General features: G+C 43.0%; 1 protein-coding gene across 2 annotated transcripts; it reads left to right on the top strand.

Moving 5' to 3' along the window:
• Nucleotides 1–9,443: 9,443 nt before the first annotated feature.
• Nucleotides 9,444–16,966, top strand: LOC123505878 (U3 small nucleolar ribonucleoprotein protein IMP4-like). 2 transcript variants are annotated; one of them, XM_045257689.1, is made up of 7 exons: nt 9,444–9,515; nt 10,701–10,821; nt 11,333–11,556; nt 11,781–11,902; nt 12,191–12,356; nt 14,663–14,834; nt 16,188–16,966. In XM_045257689.1, exons 1-7 carry the CDS (start codon nt 9,513–9,515, stop codon nt 16,307–16,309), a joined length of 930 nt encoding a protein of 309 aa, XP_045113624.1. In that variant the 5' UTR covers nt 9,444–9,512; the 3' UTR covers nt 16,310–16,966. The 2 variants fall into 2 exon arrangements, with proteins under 2 accessions (XP_045113624.1, XP_045113623.1); XM_045257688.1 differs by lacking the exon at nt 9,444–9,515 and adding an exon at nt 10,148–10,168.
• Nucleotides 16,967–18,699: the final 1,733 nt, after the last annotated feature.

Genomic DNA, 18,699 nt, shown 5'->3' with positions numbered 1-18,699 from the left:
TTTTTTTTTTTTTTTTATTTTTTTTTTTTTCTTTTTTTCTTTTTTTCTTCTTCTTTATATATATATATATAAATATCCGCACCCTCTCATGGATGTCTTCAACAAAGTCCGCCGAATTGCTGGGAAGTATTCTGCTTCTTCCCCACCAGTTTTGTTGTCTGCTGGGCGAACGGTGGCAGACCCTAGGACTGTCGCCGACCTCTTCGCGGAGCACTTTGCCAGTGTTTCCCGGAGGCATCCTGCAGCCCAGGGCGCACGTCACCGCCAGAGAATGGAATCTCTCGGCATAAATTTTTCTTCCACTGGAGGAGTCTTATAATGTCCCTTCTCTGCCTTCCGAGTTGCGGACTGCTTTGTCCCAGTGTCATGACTCTTCTCCTGGGCCAGATGATATTCCTTATGCCTTCTTGCGTCACATGTCTGACAGTGCTTTTAACTTTTTATTAAATCTTTATAATATGATTTGGCATACCGGTGACTTTCCATCTTCTTGGGCTGTGGCAGTGGTTCTCCCATTTCCGAAGCCTGGGAAAGATAATCTCAGGCTACGAACTACCGTCCTATATCTTTGACATCCTGCATTTGTAAAGTGTTAGAAAAGATGGTAAATGTAAGACTCATGTGGTACTTGGAGAGGGGGAAGTACTTGTCATCGGTACAGTACGGCTTCCGAAAGATGAGGTCTACTACTGATGCTCTTTTATCCCTAGAGTCTTCCATTTGTGAGGCCTTCGCTAATCACCACCATCAAGTAACAGTCTTTTTGACCTGGAGAAGGCCTACGACACGGCTTGGTGTCATGGCATTTTACAGTCTTTGTTTAATTTTGGCCTTCGTGGCCACCTTCCTATTTTTATCCAGCAGTTTTTATCCAGACGTTTTTACGGGTTCGAGTGGGAGTGTTCTCTCGAGGCTACTGCTCTAAATGATGGTGTCCCACAGGAAAGTATTCTTAGTGTTACATTATTCGTAGTCGCAATTAATGGTGTTATAGATACTCTCCCAGATGGCATTCACAGCTCCTTATATGTTGATGATTTATGTATTTCTTTTGATGCTGCTAGGATGTCACTGATTGAACGCAAGCTTCAACTGGGAATCAATAGGGTGTCCAGTTGGGCCAACATGAACGGTTTTCGATTCTCCACCTCGAAGACCGTAGCCATGCATTTTGTCGCAACCGTGGTGTCCATCCAGACCCTGATTTATACCTCGCCAATAGACGCCTCTCATGCGTGGAGGCGACTCGATATCTTGGCCTTTATTTGACAACCGTCTCACCTGGGTTCCCCATTTCCGTTCTCTTAAGGCGTCTTGTCGGCAGGCATTATCCCTTCTTCGGGTTTTAAGTCACACCTCTTGGGGTGCGGACAGGGACACGTTGCTGCTGCTTCACCGTACACTCATACTTCCCAAGCTGGAATACGGCTGTGAGATCTACTCATCCGCAACGGATGCACGACTACGCACGCTTGACCCCGTGCATCATGCTGGGGTCCGCTTGGCTACGGGTGCATTTCGGACATCTCCAATACCTAGCCTACTAGTGGATGCTGGTTTCTGGCCGCTCGACCTCTGGCGCCAGTCTTCGATGCTCCGGTGTTGGTTTCGCACCCACCGTCTTCCTGATTCTGTCCCTTGTGTGTCAATATTGCGGGACTCGCGTTCGCAGGCGTATGTCACTCGACCGAGTCTCCCTAAACCTTTTGGTCTTCGAGTGGCAAATATCATGATGGACTTGTCTATCACCCCCACTCCTGTGTACTCTTTACGGTTCCCACGAGTTGGTTATTGGCAGCTTCCTGTTGTCTCATTATGCCCTCCTGCCATGGATGGCAAGAAGGATTTTCTGCCAGCTCTGTCCCACACACGGTTTTAGAACACTTTTTATCCATTCTGATGATATCCCTGTTTTTACTGATGGTTCCAAATCCGACGCAGGCGTTGGGTTTAGTGTGGTTTTCCCTCTTTTATCGGTCTGGCAGCCTTCCTTCAGTGGCATCCGTCTTTACTGCGGAGCTGTCTGCCATAGTCCTAGCTTTACAGATAATTTTACTCTCCCGGTTTCGTCTTTTACAATTTTTAGTGACTGTCGCAGTGCTCTTACTGCTCTCTCTTTATTCCCTTAACCCTTTGGTTTTATCAGCCCTGGAGTGGCTATATCTACTTACCAGAAGAGGATATCGTGTTGGGTTCTTTTGGGTCCCTGGTCATGTTGGTGTTCCAGGAATGAACACGCAGATCGCCTCGCTAAAGAGGCAGCAAGTCGCGCTCCATCTGCTGCCCCTGTTCCGTTTCGAGATGTATTTCATCTTATTCGTGTGGCGGTTGCAGCAATTTGGCAGAGGAGATGGCTAACGGGGGTCGCAACCTCGAAAATGGGAGAGATCACTACTTCCACTATCCCTCAGTGGACATACACCCATGTCCGGGATCGCCGTGCACAGACTTTATTGGCGCGACTGCGTATAGGTCACACGTACCTTACACAAAGGTACCTGTTGACCAGGGACCCTCAACCTTACTGTGATGACTGCCTGGTGCCGCTCACCGTGCGGCACCTGCTGTGGAGTGCCCTAGTTTGACTGAGTTACGACACCGCTACCTCTACCGCTGTCGCGGTAGAGATAGCGGTGTCTATTATCTCTCAAAGGTCCTTGGACCAGAGTGTCTGGCCCAGGCCATGACGTTTTAGGTTTTTGGGAGAAGCTGGCCTTCTCCCAAAGCTGTGAATTTTATTTTATTTTATATATATATTTTTTATTTATTTATTTTTTTTTATTGTATTTTATTGTATTTTAGTATTTTTAGTTACCTTTAATTTATTGTTTTTAATTGCTTTTAGTTTTTTAATTTTTAACATTTTGTCTTAATTAAATTTTGTAGCGGCGCCATATGACCCTGCTGTTGCGGCGCCTAATTTAAAATCCATCCATCCATCCTGATGACATTTGGAATTGCCGTGAGAGAAGCGTGGGTTCGAAACCCGCTCGGAACTTGCAAAAAAAATCTGAATGATCATCATGATGGAATGCACAGGGGAGAGCTAATCTGCCCCCCCCTCCCCTTCCCCCTTCCTCCCCAGGCTGGGAACTACAACGACTGCCTTATTACTGACTCTCTCAAGTATTTAAGTTAACAATAGGCTAGATAGGTTAGGTTACGATAGGTAATAAGAGAGAGACAGTATCTGGCAGTCTACGTAGTGACCAGAAGATGGAGGAGGGAGAAGAAGAGGATCCAACAGCAGCAGCAGCGGAAGAAGAGGACCGACCGGCACCAGCAGCAAGAGGAGCAGAGTCTCTCCCACACAGGTGCAGCAGCAGCAGAGCAGAAGAAGAGGACCGACCGGCAGCAGCAGAACAGCACAGCAGCAGGTAAATGCACAACATCTCCGCACTAATCCATTACTTGTCTCTCCCACACAGGTGCAGCAGCAGCAGAGGAAGAAGAGGACCGACCGGCAGCAGCAGGAACAGCATCAGGTACAGCAGGTAAATGCGCAACATCTCCGGCACTAATCCATTACTTGTCTCTCCCACACAGGTGCAGCAGCAGCAGAGGAAGAAGAGGACCGGCAGCAGCAGGAACAGCATCAGGAAGAAGAGGACATCGCACTAATCCATTACTTGGCAGCAGCAGCAGCAGGACCGACCGGCAGCAGCAGCAGCATCAGGTACAGCAGGTAAATGCACAACATCTCCGGCACTAATCCATTACTTGTCTCTCCCACACAGGTGCAGCAGCAGCAGCAGCAGAGGAAGAAGAGGACCAGCAGCAGCAGCAGCAGGAACAGAACAGTATCAGCAGGTACAGCAGGTAAAGCACTAATCCATTACTTGTCTCTCCCACACAGGTACAGCAGCAGCAGCAGCAGCATTGGAAGAAGAGGACCGACCGGCAGCAGCAGCAGCAGCAGCAGCAGCAGCAGCAGACGAAGAAGAAGAAGAAGAGAAGCACCACCACCATCACCTGAACTGACTGACAACTCAAGCGTCACATACTGACTGAGGTGGTAGGTTAAGATAGGATAGGATAGGTTAGGTTAGTTAGTCAGTGAGGTGGCCCATGTAGTTGTCAGGATCAGGAGGACCAGGAAGAAGCAGCAACATCACCAGCAGCAGAGTAGTAGTAGTAGTAGTAATAGTAGTAGTAGTAGTAGTAGTAGTAGTAGTAGGAGAAAGAGAAGAAATTGGAATAAGGGGAAAGAAGGGGGAATTAGCTCTCTCTCTCTTTCTCTCTCTCTCTCTCTCTCTCTCTCTCTCTCTCTCTCTCTCTCTCTCTCTCTCTCTCTCTCTCTCTCTCTCTCTCTCTCTCAAAATTGTGTGTGTGAGTGTGTGTGGTGTGTGAGTATGTGTGTTTCACTGTTTGATCTGCTGCAGTCTCTCGTTACCCTAAGGAACGAGCTCAGAGCTCATTATTTCGGGACAACAAGGTCACAACTCCTCGATTTACATCCATTACCTACTCACTGCTAGGTGAACAGGGCTACAGTGAAAGGAGACACACCCAAATATCTCCATCCGGCCGGGAATCGAACCCCGGTCCCAGAACCAGGTGTGTGTGTGTGTGTGTGTGTGTGTGTGTGTGTGTGTGTGTGTGTGTGTGTGTGTGTGTGTGTGTGTGTGTGTGTGTGTGTGTGTGTGTGTGTGTGTGTGTGTGTGTGTAGTGTGTGTGTGTGTGTGTGTGTGTGTGTGTGTGTGTGTGTGTGTGTGTAGTGTGTGAGAGAGAGAGAGAGAGAGAGAGAGAGAGAGAGAGAGAGAGAGAGAGAGAGAGAGAGAGAGAGAGAGAGAGAGCAGGCAGAGATTAGCTGGTTTAGTTGGATTAGAACCACGTAAAAAAAAAAAAAAAAGTGACAAAGAGAAGAGACGCTCACTAAACTAACCTAACCTAACACTGGGATAAAGAATGCTATATATATCAATGTATCTATGTTCTATGTATCTCTCTCTCTCTCTCTCTCTCTCTCTCTCTCTCTCTCTCTGTAAGTCAATCAGTAAATCGAGTTATCAGTAATAGATAGTTGGTAATAGATAGTTATCATAGTAATTTGGTAGTAATTTAGATTGTAATTTAGACACACACCGGGAAAGCGAGGCCACAACCCCTCGAGTTACATCCCGTACCTATTTACCCTGTTAGGCAGTGTGTGTGTGTGTGTGTGTGTGTGTGTGTGTGTGTGTGTGTGTGTGTGTGTGTGTGTGTGTGTGTACAAAGCACACACACACACACACACACACACGGCCCGGTAGTCAGTGGTTAGAGCGCTGGTTTCACAAGCCAGATGACCGGGGTTCGATTCCCCGGCCGGGTGGAGATATTTGGGTGTGTCTCCTTTCACGTGTAGCCCTGAGAGAGAGAGAGAGAGAAATCGAGAGAGTTGTGCCCTGTCTCTCTCCCGGTGTGTGGTGTGTGCCTGGTCTCAGGAGAGAGAGAGAGAGAGAGAGAGAGCTCTGAGCTCGTTCCGTAGGGTAACGTCTCTCTGTCTCTCAGAGACTGCAGCAGATCAAACAGTGAATTACACACACACACACACACACACACACACCAAGCCTCTTAATGTGTGGCTCCAGTTCACCTAGCAGTAATTAGGTACGGGATGTAACTAGGGTGGAGGAGTGTGTGTTGTGGTCTCAGTCGTATAGTATTATCTATGATAACTATCTATTACCAAATCTTTTAGTAATAAAAATACTGTACTTTTTATAAATAATATAACATATTGGTTTTGCGGTTATTTTGATATCTTTCTTTTTCGTTGTCGTATCCAGCTTTGGTTATTTGTCAAAGTAGTAAATATCTATTCCCAGCGGGAAAAGAAAAACAGCAGACGACCGAGGTGAATTACACACACACACACACACACACACACACACACACACACACACACACACACACACACACACAGAATGCCTGTTTCTTAATATTTGCTGGCTTGTGTGAAGATAGATAGATAAATGGTTAGATAAACAAGTAATTGATAGATTGATAGGTAAATGGACAAATAGATAGACAAACTGATGGATAGATAGTTAGATGGATAAGTAAATAAATTCTTAGATAGATAAGAAGATAAATGTGCATGAGAAAATGAATATATTCCTCTACTTATCATCAATTCAGCGTGGTATGTTGTCAAAAATACTCATAGATCAAGAACAGAGGCGATGGAAATAGAGAATGAAAGAAATATCATAGTCTGCCTTTCAAGTACTCTGTTTTTGTTTTCCCGCGGGAGATGCAAACACTCGCTGTAAAATAATATTTACTATTTTGATAAATAACCGAAGCTGGACACGACAACGAAAAAAAAAAGATTAAAAAGTAACCCAAAAACCGATATTTCATATTTTTACAAGTATAGAATTTCATTAGTAATAGATTTGGTAATAGATAGTTATCATAGACATACTATAGACACGTACTGCCATCACAAACACACACCTACGAGTTGAAGGCTTGAAGCGGCAGTAGTCACTAAGCAGTGGTGTAGTGATGGTGGTGGGAACAGTGGTGGTGGCGTTGGTAGGCTGTACTGCACAGTCTTGCTACACACCCACACACAGCCGTACATACTAAAACACACACTCATAAACCGAAAATACTCCCAAACACACTCAAACATCTTCATACACATCCAGAACATGCCTATATACACCAAAAAACACATACATATACATACACATAAGCACAGGTGAAGTTTTACCATTCCCCACAGATTCTAGCAGCACCAAACACCAATAAGCACCAAGCGACAAGACATGAGAACAGTGCAAGTTTTCACTACAACAGGTATTTTTAAGGCCATTCACTTATTTTTAGGTTTCCCTTACAGATAAGTGAAAACAGAACCCAAATGTTAAAAAGGTGCTAGGTATAACGAGCAATTTTCAATATTACCAGCTATTATTTGGTTGTTTCACTTACCGTAAGCCAAACATGTGTCAGAATACAGCCACTAGTCTAGCATTACATATTCCATGGTCAAATTTTCCCAATGATTTTGTTGTGATGAGATGATAAATGCAACATATGGATTATGGAGCTCGCGCCACCGCGGGTGTTTCCTCCCCCCGGGCCCCCGTCGTGAACCCCAGGCACCACCCCTATCCCCCTCCGTGGCAACCTGCGTGTTCCAATACTTTTTTTTTCATATATTCCCTAACAATAATATCACGCTTCCATGGTGAGTTTTTATGGTTTCTATTAATATTTCGCTGTGTTTGAAGTGTGTTCCGCGCCTGTGTTTGGTAAATGTGTGGCGTTTAGTGGTGTTTTATAGCTTAGATATGAGCTGCCATAACAGTCAAAATTTTTTATTTCCCAATTTGATTTTTTTTTTTTTATTTCAAGCTGTAACTGGGCCTTTATGTTATCAGAGAATCGCCTATGCTCTTTTAAGCGCGAAATAAATCCATTGTGTGAAATATGTGGACTTTAAAATTGTGTTTTGTCCCGTTAAACGAAAGTTTTATTTTTTCTATTTTATTTGTTTACGTTTCTGCTTTACGGTAAAACTCGTTGTAGAATGCCTTAAAAGAAAGCTCAGACTCTGTAGAATGTGTTATAATACTCGCCAAGTGAAAATGGCTGGATTTTACAAGAGTTTTTAATGAGTTTAGAGTTTAATGCTTTTGTTTTACATAAATGCTCTTTCACTCGTTCACTTCTGGTTCTAGGTCAGTGTTGGATGCCTGAGAAGAGAGTTTATATTGTCTAATATTTTTCGAAAGAAATATAAAGTCGAAATGGCTGGACGTTTTGGCAGCGTTATAAGTGGAAATGTTTATATACTTTTTATATACTTAATTTAGACAGTTCTTTAAAACTAGTTAAGCAGGAGATGTTTTGATGTTTTGGATATTAATTAAAGTATCTATCAAGTCATAAAATAGCAAGCATTCGGCCGTGGCTTTGTTTTTTCTATAAGTCATTTTTTAAATTATTTACGTAATTCAGCTGAGTGACCACTGTTCCCGCGCACTTGATGACAGCCAAGGTGGTGACTCATCATAGCCCCGGCCTGGCATCCCTCCCTCCCTACCGCCCAGTTCGTCAATACTTTGCGTAATATCTAGTGATTTCTACGTGTTTTCGTGTGTTTTTTGGCTCAGGTGTGTAGATTATAGCAGCAGAAAGAAGAAAAGAGGAGAAATAAAGGAAGAGGAGTAAGAAAAAAGGGGAAAGGGAGGAGAAAGAAGAGGAACAGGTAAGGCGCAATATTCAACTCTCCCTCCACTTCATCAATATTTTGCTTAATATCTCGTGTTTTCTAAGTGTTTTGATGTGTTTCTGGGCTCAGGCGTACAGATGGGAGCAGTAAAAGGAAGGGAAAGGAAGAAGACGAAGAAGAAAGGAGAAATGGAAGAATAAAAGCTAGAAGAAACAAGCCGCAATGTTTAGGTAAGTCTCCCTTTTGATCTTACCGTTCTTTTTTATGCACGCATTTTGGTGTTTTTGGGCTATATACGAGGTGTTTTAAGTATGTTTGGTAGTGTTGCAGAGTGTTTTTGGATGTTATAAGTGTGTTTTTGGGTGTATTTTGTGTGATTTTAGTTTGTGTTTGATATTCTAGGTATATTTTACGTGTCGTGAGTGTGGTGTGGAAGGGTGTTTAAGTATTTGGGTGTGTTTTGAATGTGGTTGTGGGTATTTTGAGGGTTTGTATGATGTATTGATTGTGTTTTGGTTTAGTTTTGAGTGTTTGGTGTGGTTGGGTGTGTGTGAGTGGTGTTTTGAGTGTGTGTGGTGGTTTTTTTGTGTGTGTTTTGGGACATTTTGATGTGTTGCATGGTGTTTTTAATGTGTTTTGCGATCATTCTCAGTGTTTTAAGTAGTTTGTGGGGAGGATGATCTATCAAGCCTGCAGGGAGGCTGGCAACTAAGTTTTTTTTTTTTTATTATTTTTTGTTGCACTTTGGTGGCTTTCCCCTCTTACATATAAAACGTACTGGGTGTGGTTTTTTTTTTATAAGTGATTTATTTGTGTGTATGCAGGAATGTGTTTTTTGGTGTAGGGACGGTGTTAATGTATATTGTATGTTTTTAGTGAGTTCTAACCTAACTTGGCCAAAACTCACAGGTACAAATGGCTATACAGGCAATATTTCGCCACAATGAGGGCATTGCATTAAAAAAATATATCGAATAACAATACGCACAAAAGGGGAGGTCATGACTCAACTGTTGAGAAACATTGTTTCCAAAACAGCGTTTTCTCACTTTTGTGGACAGGCAACATTATACAAACCCGTGGGTGCTAACTGTGCAAAGTTGCAAACAATGTTTCTCAACTGTTTCTGCATTGCTTGGAAACTGTTGAGAAAGAGTTTGTAAAACAGTTTATTGTAGAAAAATATCTTTTTCAAGTTATTCCTATTTCCATTGGAAAACCTGGGAAGGCGCGATGGAATTGGCATCCCGATCAACTGAGAGGTGGTGCAATGTTCCCTGCTGAGGGGGGAGGAGGGGTAATGTTTTGGTGACGCACGTGGGCTGCGGCGGGACGCGAGATGGTGAGGCGCGGGGCTTGTGTTGGTGTTATTGAGCTGTGGGGCTGTCTTTAGGAGATATTTAGACTGTGTTTACTTGAGTTCATTTCATGGTGTTAGAAATAGGCCAGACGTGGCTCTGTGGGGATGGTGCTTGGGTGGCTGTCTGAGTGTCAGGCCTCGCACCACCACGAACCACAGCCTTACCACGCCTGTCAGTCACAGATGGCTGGCTGGGGAAGTCTCATATTTGTGTGGTGTTAAAATGAGCTAGTTAGCATTATTGGCAGCAGTAAGTACGTGCCTAGGCTTACAGTACCAACTTTGTTGCCTTTGTACCTTAACCCCTTCAGTACTGGGACACATTTTTACCTTAAGATGTGTGTGCGATTAGACCATTTTATTGACATTAGGAAGGGTCTATGGAGGTCAGGAGATTAATGGCCACAGTCTAGGAAGGGTCTATGATTGTCAGGAGATTAATGGCCACAGTCTTCACTATTTTAATCGCCAACATGAATTTCTGAAGTTGTATAAAATCACCAAATAGTCACCAGAATGAATATGGAAATGCGTCATGGTACTGAAGGAATTAATACCATTCTGCTTTGTGCCAGATACTTCATAACATAATATACTGTTTTTCAAGTAAGCAGTATGAAGTTGGCTTTATGCTGGTGAGTCACTAGTGCCAAGGGAATGCTGTACTGTTTGTGGTTACATTATTTCTTAGCTCACTTTGTTCACTATGTTCATTCTAGTTGTTTATTTTCTCCAGTGACAGGTTGAAAAATGATAACCTGTTCCGTGTTAGATGTTATGTCACTGAACCTCCACTTTTTTCAATGTAGTTATTTTTTTATTTATTTTATGCAGGAACTATCAATTTTAGTAGACACACTTACATTTAGTTACACTTTGGTCTGTATTCAGAAATGCTTTGCTGTCTCATTACGACTATTTTCCAAGGCCACACAGATGATTAGCAGGGTTTTCAGGAGTATTTCTCTTGTTCATAATGCAGAAATCTTATCAATCTGCCTATAGAACCTTAAAAACTCATGTAAATATGTCTAAGACCTTTTGAATTAGTGGAGCTGAAGCGCAGAAGTGTTTGAGAATATGAGCCTTAGTTGTACTCCCTGTTGCTATCTATTTTGTATGGTGCTTGTAATATGAATAGGTAGTAATTTGCTTAGTGTCCTGCAGAGTGAGTTCAGTCTGCGGCGGCAGGCCCGGCTGCGGCGGGAGTACCTCTACCGCAAGAGTATCCAGGACCGCCATGCCGCCGTCCAGAAGAGGAAGGACACGATCAAGGCCTCCATGAAAGGTGTGCCTCCGTGGTGTTGTGCTGGCTGATTCACTGGCTTTTTTTGTTCATTTATTTATTTATTTTTTTTTTTCTCTAAGATGGGGGTTCTCAACCTGGAGTTTGCAATATTTCCTTGGGTACTTAGATGGCTGATGTAATAACATAATTTTCATTATACAATTGCATATTGAATTAGTGTCAGTCACTAAATTGATATTCTGTTCAGTGTTAGTTTTAGAGCTAAATTGATCAAGAAATGCTGTATTTGTTACATGTTTCATTCAGCTTTCATCTCCTTGGTTTCTACACATATAAACATACCTGTAAGAATTTGTTGCCTGTTTGGCCATTGAATGCTTACCTTATCATTAAGTCCACTCATTGCCTGGCTTCAGGGAACAAAGTCTGACTTATTGCCAGTTTTGACTCTATAGGAGAGGATTCACAGCTAGCTTCACAGACCAGGTAGTGGCTGCTGGGCGTAAAGCCTCCTGAGGGGCCCAATTACTGATAAGGCTTGTGTCTGCAGAGGGCAAGGAAATTCCCACGGCCCTGCAGGAGAAGGCCCTGGCCCTGATGGAAGCCGGGGACTGGGATGACCCTGGACCACAGCTGGCAGTGGAGCTTGGCGGGGAGGCTGCCGGCGGACCCACCAACATTGATGATGAGTACAGGTGGGCGGGTGTTGAGGACCCCAAGATTATCGTCACCACCTCCAGGGACCCGTCCTCCAAGCTGAAGCAGTTTGCCAAGGTGAGGCGGAAAGGTGTCTGGATCACCACTGGAGAAGGAAGGGCATGAGAAGAGAGTGTGTGGAGGGCTTGAGTGGAATAATCATTTATGTGTGTGTGTAGAGACTAAGTGGGGTGGCAGCATCCACAAGGTGATGTGCCCTCTGGTGTACACTGTTGTGTCACACCAGCTTGTGTGGATGTTATGTGTAAGATTCAAGAATTAATTGTTTTTTACTGTTGCAGGAGATGAAGCTTCTGTTCCCAAATTCTCAGCGCATAAACCGCGGTAACTATGACAACAAGCAGCTGATGGCAGCGTGTCGCTCCAACGATGTCACAGACTTTGTTGTGGTCCATGAGACGCGGTGAGTGGCGGGAATGTCTCTCTTCTTACTTCTTGCTTCATTCATGCACAATACTGGTGAAAAATCAAAGGCAAAGTTTTAGCAGAGCAAAGATTAGTAATACGTAATTGCTTGAGGGAGGAATGAACACACACACACACACACACACACACACACACACACACACACACACACACACACACACACACACACACACACACACACACACACACACACACACACACACACACACACACACACACACACACACACACACACACACACACTAAAGCTGGCCTTACTCCTCAGAGGAAACCCTGACGCCCTGGTGGTGAGTCACCTGCCCAACGGCCCCACTGCCTACTTTACCCTGGCGGACGTGGTGATGCGGCACGACATCCCTGGCCTGGGCACCATGTCTGAGCAGTTTCCACATCTCGTCTTCCATAATTTCAAATCCCCTCTCGGGGAGCGGGTAAGGCTTGGCAGGCTCAGGCTCCAACTCAGGCTTGGCTTCACAATCTCAGGAACGTGACTTGAGGGACAAAGGATTACATGAACATACGAATATAATACAATGACGGAAACTGCAAGATGCTTTGTTGTCAGGCCTACCCATGGCAGTCCCTGTGTGAACAAAGCTACTGGGACACATTCCTATTATGAGATTTCTGTACAATTAGATCATTTTATTGACTTTAGGAAGGGTCTATGGATGTCAGAAGATTATTGGCCACAGTCTTCACTATTTTGATTCCCACATAAGTTTCTGAAGCTGTATAAAATCACCAAATAGTAACCATAATAGATGTGGAAATGCATCATGGTACTGAAGGGGTTAATTCAATCTATCATTCCCATCTATGAATTTGTCTAATGCCTCGCCCTATTGACTCACCTCTAACAACGTGACCACTGAGTCCCTTTCATTCATCAACCACTCCGTTAGAGAACCACTTCCTTCCCATTTCTTTCCTTAACCTGAAATTCTCATGCTTGAACCCATTATTTCTGGTTCTATCCTGGCTGCTGATGAAAGGTCTCACAATAATAGAAGCATCTGGAAAGAGCTCTTGAGAAACCATGACCCTCAACAGGATTTAAGCTGGAAAGAAGAGGAAGTTGAGTAAAGTAATTCATGTGTCTTTGGCTCATATTCTGCAACAATTCCATGCTTCACTTCTGCTATTTCAAAAGGCTTTATTTAAGTTTACACAAGTTTTTAAGGAGTTTTCATGGTTCTAGAGGCTGAGTGACTAAGATTTTTGCACTGTTACTATAGGAATACTCTTGAAAACCCCGCTAATCATCTCTGTGGCCTTGGAAAATAGTCTTGGGGAGAGAGCAAAGCATTTCTGAATATAGACTATTATCTATTGTGCCTTTAAGTTAGAAACTCAGTTTTTTCTTTCTATTTTTTTCTTTTTTAGTTCCTTAATTTAACTTGACATCTCAAGTCTGTCACTATTTTCACTGCATGACGTTGCTTTATCATTGTCTTGAGTGTCTTGTCTTTCCCTGTGCCATCTTTTGTTAACGCCCTAGAAAGACATGAAGAAGGGAACTTTTTCGGGGATTAATTCATGTCTCGCCTGTATTCAGAAATGCCTTCACCTCTCACTACAACAAGTTTCCAAGGCCACAGAGATGACTAGCCGGGTTTTCAAGATGGTTTCTCCTTTTAATATACTAAAAATCTTGGCAATCCATCACAAGAACCATAAAAATACCCTTAAAAACATGAGTACCTTCAATTGGAGCCTTTGGAAAGCAGTGATGGTGACTGAGCAAAGCATTTCAGAATACAGGCCTTTCACTCCTTCTGATGGCAGTGGTGGTGGCAATTTTTGAAAGAACTTTACTGTCAAGTTGATAGAAGCATTCATTAGCACCTTTCCAAAAAAATGGTTTGTTACACTCAGTGGGTATGGAATGAGTTACAACACCAGAGGGACTTGAGTCAAAATGAATCTTCACCTGCCAAGATAAAATTTCCTTGATATACCCAGTGGATGAAACACCTTTCTTTTTATATAAGAGGGAAAGGTTGGGTAAAGGCAACAGAAAGGGTAAAAAAAAAGGCCCACATAGAATAGCAGTTCCCATGCAGGCTTGGAATGACCTTTCTTGGGCCACACCACTGATGGATAGATAGTATATTGACTACAATATACTACATGCTAACAAAATACCTCAATTAACAATGAAAACTCTGTTACCTAGTTGTATTCCAGAACTTACTGATACTCCACAACAAACCCTTAATACCTAGTCACAAAATGAACCATACAAATCCATTAACATTAACCCCTTCAATACCAGGACACGTTTTCATATTCATTCTTTGTACTATTGGGTGATTCTATACAGCTTCAGAAACTTGTGTGAGGATTAAGATGGTGAAAGCTCTGGCCATCAATCTTCTGACTTTTGTAGACCCTTCTTAATGTCAATAAAATGGTCTAATCACTCCCAAAACTCCCAGTACTGGAGGAGTCAACATCTAATCACGAAATGAATCATGCAACCACAAAGTACCACAAATAGTCTTACATACCACCTCATTATTTATATTTGCACTAAGACACAAACAAGAGTTAGCCTGACTATGGTGTGTGTGTGTGTGTGTGTGTGTGTGTGTGTGTGTTCGTGTTCGTGTTCCTCAGACTTGCAATACCACAAACTACCACAAATAATCTTACATACCACCTCATTACTTATATTTCCCCTAAGACACAGACAAGTGTTAACCTGACTGTGGTGTGTGTGTGTGTTTCTCAGACTCGCAACATCCTCAAGTACCTGTTCCCGGTGCCCAAGGACACCAGCCAGCGGGTCGTGTCCTTTGTCAACTGGGATGACTGGATCTTGTTCCGCCAGCACACCTTCAAGAAAGTCAACGAAGGGAAGGACCACGAGCTTACAGAGATTGGTCCGCGCTTCAGCATGAAACGTGAGCCCTGCCTCCATTTAGTGTATTTTGTGATGTGTTGCTTATTCTTCTTGTGCAACCTTTGTATTTTGTGACGTTTTTTATTTCTTCTTCATGCGACCTTATTTTCAGTGTGTGGGAGGGTCAGCCATTCTAGTTAACTTCTTTCTATTGTTTATATTTTCTTCCTTCTATTTCTCTTCCTTTCTTCCTTCTGTTTCTATTAATTTTTCCTTATCTTTCTCTTCATTCTTATTCCTACGACTGACCTTACTCTCAGTGTGTAATTGGGTCAGTTAATTTCTTCCTTCTGTTTCTGTTTATTTTTTCCTTCTGTTTTTTGTTAATTTCTTCCTTCTGTTTCTGTTTATTTTTTCATTCTGTTGTTTGTTAATTCCTTCCATCTGTTTCTCTTCATTCCTTTCCTCTGTTTCTCTTCATTCCTTTCCTCTGTTTCTCTTCATTCCTTCCATCTGTTTCTCTTCATTAATTCCATCTGTTTCTCTTCATTTCATCCTCTTCTTGTTGTCCATGTTTATTTTCTGACATTGAGGAAGGAAAATAGACGTAAGTAGGCATGTTTCACTAAGGGACTGCCACCACCTGCCACCCTTCAGCTTGCCTTACCCTGCTGTGTCTCTTGTGTTCTATTGAGGAAGTTAGATAGAAGGAAGTAGATGGTATGTTTCACTGAGGAACTGTCACCGCCTCCCACCCTTCAGCTTGCCTTACTTTGCTGTGTCCCTGTGTTCTGAGGTGAGCTGGCCACACACTGCTGTTTGGGTGCAGGAATGTCTTGCCTTGCCTTGCCTCTGCCCTGTTTGTTGTAAAGCCAAGTGAAGATGGTGCAAGGAACTAGGAACTCCCTGTTTTTTTTTTTTTTTTTTTTTTGTTCCTGCAGTTATAGTTATGACTTGTTTGAGACTTAACCTCTTCAGTACTGGGGCACATTTTTAGATTGAGATTTGTATACGATTAGATCATTTTATTGACAATAGGAAAAGTCTGTGGGAGTCAGAAGATTGATGGCCCCCAGTCTTCACTATTTGAACCCCACACATGAGTTTCTGAAGCTGTATAAAATCATCAAATAGTAAGCAAAGTGAATATGGAAATGCATCATGGTACTGAAGATTTCTCAGATGGATCTCTTTCAACTACAAGGAAATGTGTGACTTCTATACAGTTGCACAGGAAGCGTAACTTATCTCTCATTTAAAATACCACAGCCTAACAGTTATTTTGGACATGCTACAGTCAAATCAGCCTTTTTTCCTTAAGCTTCATATAAAACAGAACAATTTTCACAAGATACTAAAATCAACTATTACTCTTTCCTTCCCTGTGTGTGTGTGTGTGTGTGTGGCATCACAGTGTACCGCATCATCATGGGCACGATGGACCAGGATGGGGCAGCAGACTTGGAGTTTGTGCTGCGGCCGTACATGAACACAGCAAGGAAGCGAAGGTTTATGTCTGAGGAGGACCCTTGGTGAACCCTGAACTACTGGATAGATGGATGGATAGATAGATGGATGAATGGATGGATGGATAGAAGGTTGACTTGTGCACTGAAGAACTGGCTGGTGTAGTGACTGGTGGACTCAAGGACTGAAGTACTGGCTTGCTGGTGGGCTGCATCACTCAATACTTGTCTGTCTGCCTGCCTGCTTATTTAGGTGGCTATTGACCAAGTAAGTGGCTGGTTGAACTCTTTGCTGGCTGCTGGGATGACTGACTGACTTACACTCACTCACTCACTGTGGTGGTGGGTTGGCTTGGAAACTTGTTGATTAAGTGACTCACTGACAGGCAAGCTGACTGACTGACTGATTTGCTGACTGTTAAATGTGTGAAGGAAGTGAGTGTGGTCTTGTTTGAGAGATTGTGACACTGGTGTGTGGCTGTGGCTGTGTCATGTGACCCTGACACCTGTATGACCCCTGCCACTGCTGTGCTGGTCATGGCACTGTTCTGTGCCTCATGACACCACTATGCTGGAATTATTTAATGTTGTGTATTTGTTAGTGTTTGGAGAATAATGGTGTTGTGTCACTGCTGTGTGTGTTGCTGACACTGCACTCACACTCAGGCAGGCAGACAGACAGACAAAGTTTTGTGTTGCTGAATCAGGGAACACCAGTTTACTGAGAGAGAGAGAGAGAGAGAGAGAGAGAGAATTTTAGATATCCATGTGTTAACATGTTATATTTTACTATCCTCTCTCTCTCTCTCTCTCTCATATATATATATATATATATATATATATATATATATATATATATATATATATATATATATATATATATATATATATATATATATATATATATAGATAGATAGATAGATAGATAGATAGATAGATACACACACACACGTGTGTGTGTGTGTGTGTGTGTGTATACTATTGATCATGCACTAATGTAACGGTTTTCGCATATAATTATTCAGTGATGTGTTTTGTACGGATTACTGTGTGTGTGTGTGTGTGTGTGTGTCGCCCAGCTAATATTGATTACTTTTGTGTCGGCACTGGCCACTCTGTGTACGTGTCTGTTGAAATAAAGATGTGCGAGAGAGACTGTGTTTGGCAAATTACACTGATTTATCTCCTTATCGAGACAACAACGGGAAAACGGTGATAAGATACACCGCAACCAAGATTGCCACCGCACCGCACACCGCCACACCACACACCACAATCCATCACTGGCAATTAGCAAAACCAAACCAGAGACAAAAACACCAGAAATTTTACACCATGAAGCAGAAAAAGACATAATAGAACGAACAGTCCCGTGCGTGAGATGTCAAAAAGAGTGAGAGGTTCCGCCATGTTGTATTGTTATTGTTATGGTGGTGAGAGGAGCCAGTGACCCGCCCTCCCTCCCCGCCCCCGCCCTGCTGCTGCCCTCACTCTCTCCAGGCACACACCACGGGGTAAGTGTCACCACCATTACGACCACCACCGCCACTCGCCCCTCACAACATCACAAACACACACTCGGAAAAGACGGTGTTGCTTTGGTGTTTCTGAACGGCTGGCTTGTTTCTCTTGCTTGTTCTCTCTTTCTCTTTATCTTTCTACGTCATTGTGTGTGTCTGTGTGTGTGTGTGTGTGTGTTTCCTCCTTTCACTCATGTCTTCCTTGTGTGACTCTTCTTTATTTTATTTTATTTATTTATTTTTATTATTTTTCTCGTTTTTCTTCATTGTTGTTGTTGTTGTTTTCGTGGTGGAAGGGAAAGAAATTTGTTTGGTTCATTGTGTGTGTGGTGTGGTGAGACTCGTGTTGTGGTGGTGAGCAGTGTGGTGAAGTGGTTGGTGATGTACTGTATGTCATTGCCATCACTAATTAATGTTTTATGAGTTGTGACTGTTTCTTTAGCACCAAGTTATCTCCGCCTCTCATTGTGTGTGTGTGTGTGTGTGTGTGTGGTGAGACGCGTGTTGTGGTGGTGACGTGATTGGTGATGTACTGTATGTCATTGCCGTCACTAATTAATGTTTTACAAGTTGTGACTATTTCTTTAGCACCAAGTTATGTCTGCCTCATCCCCAGCCATCATGTGTGACCCGTGGGACATCGCGGTGTCTGGGGGACATTAACACGAGTATTGTGAATTGATAAATAAAACTGAAACCAACAAAAACACATCAAAACATTATGAAAATACTTTGGTGGTTGTGTGGAGCATTGCCAACGATTCAGTATATTTTGGCTGTTCAGGATATGTAGCGAAAACCTTAAAGGGTGACTAACCTAACCTAACCTAACCTAACCTAGCTGCCCCCGGACCACCCAAGCTTTACTAAACAAACCCTGACATTACAACTCCATTAATCTGTCAGGAAAATGGCATTCAAGTGGGACTCATTTTTTATT

This window comes from Portunus trituberculatus, chromosome 18, assembly GCF_017591435.1.
Source record: "Portunus trituberculatus isolate SZX2019 chromosome 18, ASM1759143v1, whole genome shotgun sequence".
Classification (NCBI taxonomy): domain Eukaryota; kingdom Metazoa; phylum Arthropoda; class Malacostraca; order Decapoda; family Portunidae; genus Portunus; species Portunus trituberculatus.
Note: the sequence above shows the minus strand (reverse complement) of the source record. Positions and strands in the feature narration are given on the sequence as shown.